We start from the raw sequence: 9677 nt of genomic DNA on the forward strand, positions 1-9677 counted from the left end.
TGATGCTCAAATATATCATGTTAAATGACTGATGCTCAGACGTGTTTTCCATATACAGCACCTGACAATAGGCGCAGCATAGAAACAGGAAGGATTTTGCCAGCAGTAACAGCTGCTAGTGAGAACAAGTACAATACTAACATGTGTGTGAATGGGAACACTACCATACTAACATTCATTCACTTACATGGGAGTAACTGGCCCTCGGATATACACACTAAATGTATGTGAATGGGAACACTGCCATACATTCCTTCACTTACATGGGAGTAACTAGCCCTCGAATATACACACTAAATGTATGTGAATGGGAACACTGCCATACATTCATTCACTTACATGGGAGTAACCAGCCCTCGGCTATACACATTAAATGTATGTGAATGGGAACACTGCCATACATTCATTCACTTACATGGGAGTAACTAGCCCTCGAATATACACACTAAATGTATGTGAATGGGAACACTGCAATACATTCATTCATTTACATGGGAGTAACCAGCCCTCGGATATACACACTAAATGTATGTGAATGGGAACACTGCCATACATTCATTCACTTACATGGGAGTAACTAGCCCTCGAATATACACACTAAATGTATGTGAATGGGAACACTGCAATACATTCATTCATTTACATGGGAGTAACTAGCCCTCGAATATACACACTAAATGTATGTGAATGGGAACACTGCCATACATTCATTCACTTACATGGGAGTAACTAGCCCTCGGATATACACACTAAATGTATGTGAATGGGAACACTGCCATACATTCATTCACTTACATGGGAGTAACTAGCCCTCGAATATACACACTAAATGTATGTGAATGGGAACACTGCCATACATTCATTCACTTACATGGGAGTAACCAGCCCTCGGCTATACACATTAAATGTATGTGAATGGGAACACTGCCATACTAGCATTCACTTACATGGGAGTAACTAGCCCTCGAATATACACACTAAATGTATGTGAATGGGAACACTGCCATACATTCATTCACTTACATGGGAGTAACTAGCCCTCGGATATACACACTAAATGTATGTGAATGGGAACACTGCCATACATTCATTAATTTACATGGGAGTAACTAGCCCTCGGATATACACACTAAATGTATGTGAATGGGAACACTGCCATACATACATTCACTTACATGGGAGTAACTGGCCCTCGGATATACACACTAAATGTATGTGAATGGGAACACTGCCATACATTCATTCACTTACATGGGAGTAACTAGCCCTCGGATATACACACTAAATGTATGTGAATGGGAACACTGCCATACATTCATTCATTTACATGGGAGTAACCAGCCCTCGGACATACACACTAAATGTATGTGAATGGGAACACTGCCATACTAGCATTCATTCACTTACATGGGAGTAACTAGCCCTCCGATATACACACTAAATGTATGTGAATGGGAACACTGCCTTACTTGCATTCATTCATTTACATGGGAGTAACTAGCCCTCGGATATACACACTAAATGTATGTGAATGGGAACTCTGCCATACATTCATTCATTTACATGGGAGTAACCAGCCCTCGGATATACACACTAAATGTATGTGAATGGGAACACTGCCATACTAGCATTCATTCACTTACATGGGAGTAACTAGCCCTCGGATATACACACTAAATGTATGTGAATGGGAACATTGTCATACTAGCATTCATTCATTTACATGGGAGTAACTAGCCTTCGGAGATACACACTAAATGAATGTGAATGGGAACACTGCCATACATTCATTCACTTACATGGGAGTAACCAGCCCTCGGATGTAGACACTAAATGTATGTGAATGGGAACACTGCCATACATTCATTCACTTACATGGGAGTAACCAGCCCTAGGATGTACACACTAAATGTATGTGAATGGGAACACTGCCATACATTCATTCACTTACATGGGAGTAACTGGCCCTCGGATATACACACTAAATGTATGTGAATGGGAACACTGCCATACATTCATTCACTTACATGGGAGTAACCAGCCCTCGGATATACACACTAAATGTATGTGAATGGGAACACTGCCATACATTCATTCACTTACATGAGAGTAACTAGCCCTCGGATGTACACACTAAATGTATGTGAATGGGAACACTGCCATACATTCATTCATTTACATGGGAGTAACTAGCCCTCGGATATACACACTAAATGTATGTGAATGGGAACACTGCCATACTAGCATTCATTCATTTACATGGGAGTAAGCTACACCTCGGATATACACACTAAATGTATGTGAATGGGAACACTGCCATACATTCATTCACTTACATGAGAGTAACCAGCCCTCGGATATACACACTAAATGTATGTGAATGGGAACACTGCCATACATTCATTCACTTACATGGGAGTAACTAGCCCTCGAAAATACACACTAAATGTATGTGAATGGGAACACTGCCATACATTCATTAATTTACATGGGAGTAACCAGCCCTCGGATATAAACACTAAATGTATGTGATGGGAACACTGCCATACTAGCATTCATTCATTTACATGGGAGTAAGCTACACCTCGGATATACACACTAAATGTATGTGAATGGGAACACTGCCATACATTCATTCACTTACATGAGAGTAACTAGCCCTCGGATACACACACTAAATGTATGTGAATGGGAACACTGCCATACATTCATTCACTTACATGGGAGGAACTGGCCCTAGGATATACACACTAAATGTATGTGAATGGGAACACTGCCATACTAGCATTCATTCACTTACATGAGAGTAACTAGCCCTCGGATACACACACTAAATGTATGTGAATGGGAACACTGCCATACATTCATTCACTTACATGAGAGTAACTAGCCCTCGGATGTACACACTAAATGTATGTGAATGGGAACACTGCCATACATTCATTCATTTACATGGGAGTAACTAGCCCTCGGATATACACACTAAATGTATGTGAATGGGAACACTGCCATACTAGCATTCATTCATTTACATGGGAGTAAGCTACACCTCGGATATACACACTAAATGTATGTGAATGGGAACACTGCCATACATTCATTCACTTACATGAGAGTAACCAGCCCTCGGATATACACACTAAATGTATGTGAATGGGAACACTGCCATACATTCATTCACTTACATGGGAGTAACTAGCCCTCGAAAATACACACTAAATGTATGTGAATGGGAACACTGCCATACATTCATTAATTTACATGGGAGTAACCAGCCCTCGGATATAAACACTAAATGTATGTGATGGGAACACTGCCATACTAGCATTCATTCATTTACATGGGAGTAAGCTACACCTCGGATATACACACTAAATGTATGTGAATGGGAACACTGCCATACATTCATTCACTTACATGAGAGTAACTAGCCCTCGGATACACACACTAAATGTATGTGAATGGGAACACTGCCATACATTCATTCACTTACATGGGAGGAACTGGCCCTCGGATATACACACTAAATGTATGTGAATGGGAACACTGCCATACTAGCATTCATTCACTTACATGGGAGTAACTAGCCCTCGGATATACACACTAAATGTATGTGAATGGGAACACTGCCATACATTCATTCACTTACATGGGAGTAACTGGCCCATATACACACTAAATGTATGTGAATGGGAACACTGCCATACATTCATTCACTTACATGGGAGTAACTGGCCCTCGGATATACACACTAAATGTATGTGAATGGGAACACTGCCATACATTCATTCATTTACATGGGAGTAACCAGCCCTCGGACATACACACTAAATGTATGTGAATGGGAACACTGCCATACTAGCATTCATTCACTTACATGGGAGTAACTAGCCCTCCGATATACACACTAAATGTATGTGAATGGGAACACTGCCTTACTTGCATTCATTCATTTACATGGGAGTAACTAGCCCTCGGATATACACACTAAATGTATGTGAATGGGAACTCTGCCATACATTCATTCACTTACATGGGAGTAACTAGCCCTCGGAGATACACACTAAATGAATGTGAATGGGAACACTGCCATACATTCATTCACTTACATGGGAGTAACTAGCCTTCGGAGATACACACTAAATGAATGTGAATGGGAACACTGCCATACATTCATTCACTTACATGGGAGTAACTGGCCCTCGGATATACACACTAAATGTATTTGAATGGGAACACTGCCATACATTCATTCACTTACATGGGAGTAACTAGCCCTCGGATATACACACTAAATGTATGTGAATGGGAACACTGCCATACATTCATTCACTTACATGGGAGTAACCAGCCCTCGGATGTACACACTAAATGTATGTGAATGGGAACACTGCCATACATTCATTCACTTACATGGGAGTAACCAGCCCTAGGATGTACACACTAAATGTATGTGAATGGGAACACTGCCATACATTCATTCACTTACATGGGAGTAACTGGCCCTCGGATATACACACTAAATGTATGTGAATGGGAACACTGACATACATTCATTCACTTACATGGGAGTAACCAGCCCTCGGATATACACACTAAATGTATGTGAATGGGAACACTGCCATACATTCATTCACTTACATGAGAGTAACTAGCCCTCGGATGTACACACTAAATGTATGTGAATGGGAACACTGCCATACATTCATTCATTTACATGGGAGTAACTAGCCCTCGGATATACACACTAAATGTATGTGAATGGGAACACTGCCATACTAGCATTCATTCATTTACATGGGAGTAAGCTACACCTCGGATATACACACTAAATGTATGTGAATGGGAACACTGCCATACATTCATTCACTTACATGAGAGTAACTAGCCCTCGGATATACACACTAAATGTATGTGAATGGGAACACTGCCATACATTCATTCACTTACATGGGAGTAACTAGCCCTCGAAAATACACACTAAATGTATGTGAATGGGAACACTGCCATACATTCATTAATTTACATGGGAGTAACCAGCCCTCGGATATAAACACTAAATGTATGTGATGGGAACACTGCCATACTAGCATTCATTCATTTACATGGGAGTAAGCTACACCTCGGATATACACACTAAATGTATGTGAATGGGAACACTGCCATACATTCATTCACTTACATGAGAGTAACTAGCCCTCGGATATACACACTAAATGTATGTGAATGGGAACACTGCCATACATTCATTCACTTACATGGGAGGAACTGGCCCTCGGATATACACACTAAATGTATGTGAATGGGAACACTGCCATACATTCATTCACTTACATGGGAAGAACTGGCCCTCGGATATACACACTAAATGTATGTGAATGGGAACACTGCCATACTAGCATTCATTCACTTACATGGGAGTAACTAGCCCTCGGATATACACACTAAATGTATGTGAATGGGAACACTGCCATACATTCATTCACTTACATGGGAGGAACTGGCCCTCGGATATACACACTAAATGTATGTGAATGGGAACACTGCCATACATTCATTCACTTACATGGGAGGAACTGGCCCTCGGATATACACACTAAATGTATGTGAATGGGAACACTGCCATACTAGCATTCATTCACTTACATGGGAGTAACTAGCCCTCGGATATACACACTAAATGTATGTGAATGGGAACACTGCCATACATTCATTCACTTACATGGGAGTAACTGGCCCATATACACACTAAATGTATGTGAATGGGAACACTGCCATACATTCATTCACTTACATGGGAGTAACTGGCCCTCGGATATACACACTAAATGTATGTGAATGGGAACACTGCAATACATTCATTCATTTACATGGGAGTAACTGGCCCTCGGATATACACACTAAATGCATGTGAATGGGAACACTGCCATACTAGCATTCATTCACTTACATGGGAGTAACTAGCCCTCGGATATACACACTAAATGTATGTGAATGGGAACACTGCCATACATTCATTCATTCATTCATATGGGAGTAACCAGCCCCCGGATATACACACTAAATGTATGTGAATGGGAACACTGCCATACATTCATTCATTCATTCATATGGGAGTAACCAGCCCCCGGATATACACACTAAATGTATGTGAATGGGAACACTGCCATACTAGCATTCATTCATTTACATGGGAGTAACCAGCCCTCGGATATACACACTAAATGTATGTGAATGGGAACACTGCCATACATTCATTCATTTACATGGGAGTAACTAGCCCTCGGATATACACACTAAATGTATGTGAATGGGAACACTGCAATACATTCATTCATTTACATAGGAGTAACCAGCCCTCGGATATACAAACTAAATGTATGTGAATAGGAACACTGCCATATATTCATTCACTTACATGGGAGTAACTAGCCCTCGGATATACACACAAAATGTATGTGAATGGGAACTCTGCCATACATTCATTCACTTACATGGGAGTAACCAGCCCTCGGCTATACACATTAAATGTATGTGAATGGGAACACTGCCATACATTCATTCACTTACATGGGAGTAACTAGCCCTCGGATATACACACTAAGTGTATGTGAATGGGAACACTGCCATACATTCATTCACTTACATGGGAGTAACTAGCCCTCGGATATACACACTAAATGTATGTGAATGGGAACACTGCCATACATTCATTCACTTACATGGGAGTAACCAGCCCTCGGATATACACACTAACATGCGTGTGAATGGAAAACTTCCATACATTCATTCACTTACATGGGAGTAACCAGCCCTCGGATATACACACTAACATGCGTGTGAATGGGAACACTGCCATACTAGCATTCATTCACTTACATGGGAGTAACTAGCCCTCGGATATACACACTAAGTGTATGTGAATGGGAACACTGCCATACATTCATTCACTTACATGGGAGTAACTAGCCCTCGGATATACACACTAAATGTATGTGAATTGGAACACTGCCATACATTCATTCACTTACATGGGAGTAACCAGCCCTCGGATATACACACTAACATGCGTGTGAATGGAAAACTTCCATACATTCTTTCACTCACATGGGAGTAACTAGCCCTCGGATATACACACTAAATGTCACCGCGATTAATGTGTGGAAATAAATACGCGCGTTGCTTGTACGAACCACTTGTGATAGGCTAGAAAATGGGCGGGCAACTGCAGTCCTCAAGGGCCACCAACAGGTCAGGTTTTCAGGATATCCCTGCGTCAGCAGCAGGGTTGCCACCACTCTGGATTGACCCAGAGACTATGAGTTTTGGCCATGTACCTCCGGTCTACGGGTTTACGGTAAATGTGCGGCGACGTTCGGCGGCGGCATCCTCTTCATCCTCCCGGCATCTTCCCCCGCAACTCCTGCCAATGTGGTTGTGCGGCATCAAATGGCGCCGCTTTGCTATGACAACTGAAACGCTGCGTGACGTTACAGTGTCACGGGACGCCCATTGCCATGACAACTGAACACTATGTGACGTCACGCGGCGCCGCGTGGCCATTACAATGTCACGTGATGCCTTGGCGCCATAAGGCATCCCATTGTCATGGCAACTTGACGCTGTGTGACATCACGTAGCGTCCCGTTGTCACGGCAACGAGGCACCATTTGACCCTGTGCAAACATATTGAAAGGAGTTGTGGGGAGAGGATGTCGGAAGGATGCTGCGAGGTACCGCCGCCGAAGGTAAGCGCCAAATGTAAAAGGGTTGTCTCCGGGGTAATCCTGGTCAGTATAGGTGGCTCTGTCAAAGACTGAGCTACTGATTGAGCCACCTGTGCTGAAGCAGGGATATCCATAATACCTGGCCTGTTGGTGGCCCCTGAGGACTGGAGTTGGCCGCCCCTGGGCTAGAGTAATTTCCTACCAAACACAGCGAGAACAGGAAGCAGGAAGGAGCCGCCGGTTCCTACCTGATCCGGTTTCCCCAGGATCCACTCGTGCTTGTGACAGGAAAAATCTGAAGTAAGAGAAAGCAATATCCACAACCGGTAACTCCTCCTCCGACACGGACACCACGTCCAAACGCCCACAGGTGGCACGCTCTACCGGAGCCTGCGAGAAATAATCAGAACAAATGCGTAACTACAGCGCTCTACCCGTCAACAATCAGATATACTGTATCACATATGTACGTACTGTCCACAAAACAACCCAATGCACCGTGAGCAGCCAAACATTAGTATATACAACTGTAATTGCGTGTGTAGGGTATTTACTTGCTACAAAAAGTCCTGCAGCTGTGTGTCCTCTGGGATTATCCCAACCCCATACACAGACTTTGCAAAAAAGAGTCCTCCCTGGCGCTGGTACTTGTTACTCTTGCACAATGCAGTCCATGAAAAAATAGAAAGTGTAGAGAACAATATGAGGCATACTACTATTAAAAGGACAAGAACACCTCTGTGCAGGGCACTTAGGGCATATAATTAGTGCACCCAATCTATTTAACTGGTGACTGGCAGTGATTAGGAAACGCATCACTACCGACATATGAACCTACACACACTGTGTGATTCCCTATGGGTAGTTAACCCTTTATCCAACAGTACTTAAAATATACACTATGGATGGAACAAGACGGGAAAACACTTACAAAACTGCAGCTGAAAGATGTTGTTGAAACTACTCAGCAAATATAAATCTCCCAGCAGTGATATGTGTAAGGGAAACAATGAAAACATCGCACAGAACTGCTACATACTGTGATTTTAATCATGTACATACAAACACATGGAATAAAACTCACAAATTATTCCTTTCTTTCAACACCTTTCAACCCTTTAAGCCTGGTTCTGGGGCCCCTTGGGGTACGCTCTCTCCGGAACGGCCGATATCCAGTATATCCACGCTTTGGCTGTGAGTACAGCCTGCTCCGACTCTCTGTTTGGAGGCCACCATGCTGGCAATCTCCTGGTTCAGCTTCCTAGCTGGCGCTACCCCTGAGGAAGTGAGGCGTCTCTCACGGAACATGTTGGGTTAAGTTTGTTATCCTCACGTTTCCTTCTTAACCGCCTGAAATACCTAGCTCACTGTGGGCTTGGGTTTGGGGGGTGTATAGTTTATGATGGTGGACTGGTGTGTGCCGTTTGCTGCTCGAGCACTGAATGTGACATCATCAGGACAGGACGGACAGCGCCAATTACGAAGCTGCACCAGGAGTTCTCCTGCACGTGGGCTTCCAACCAGAATCGGAGCAGACTGCGCTCTGTACTATTCTGTGCGATGTTTTCATGTGTCTCCTTACATATCACTGCTGGGAGATTTATATTTCCTGAGTAGTTTCATTAACATCTTTCAGCTGCAGTTTTGTAAGTGTTTTTCCGTCTTGTACCATCCCCGGTGTATATTTTAAGTACAGGCAGTCCTCGGTTATCCACCGGAACCGGTTCTGGAAGCAGCGTTGGATAGTGAAACCGCTATAAAGTGGGTCCCATGTTAATCAGTGGCGGTGAGCGTTGGATAGCGCATTCAGGCGTCGGATAACGCATTCCGGAGTTGGAAAATGTCCGATAGGGTTGCATTTTAAACCGTTGGATATGCCATTCATTATAAAGTGAAACGTTGGATAGCGAGGACTCCCTGTACTGCTGGATAAAGGGTTAACTATCCATA

General features: G+C 42.9%; 1 protein-coding gene across 1 annotated transcript in view; it reads right to left on the reverse strand.

Moving 5' to 3' along the window:
* The window catches only part of TMPRSS3 (transmembrane serine protease 3), a 171598-nt gene extending 162563 nt beyond the window's left edge, over nt 1–9035 (reverse strand). The window contains exons 1-2 of the mRNA XM_075593018.1: nt 8943–9035; nt 7976–8117 (exon numbers count right to left, since the gene is read on the reverse strand). Of these exons, the coding sequence (XP_075449133.1) occupies nt 7976–8117; nt 8943–9035 (235 nt within the window). The remainder of the gene's footprint in view (nt 1–7975; nt 8118–8942) is intronic.
* Between the last annotated feature and the right edge of the window lie 642 nt (nt 9036–9677).

The sequence above is a fragment of the Ascaphus truei genome, chromosome 3, assembly GCF_040206685.1.
Source record: "Ascaphus truei isolate aAscTru1 chromosome 3, aAscTru1.hap1, whole genome shotgun sequence".
Lineage (NCBI taxonomy): Eukaryota > Metazoa > Chordata > Amphibia > Anura > Ascaphidae > Ascaphus > Ascaphus truei.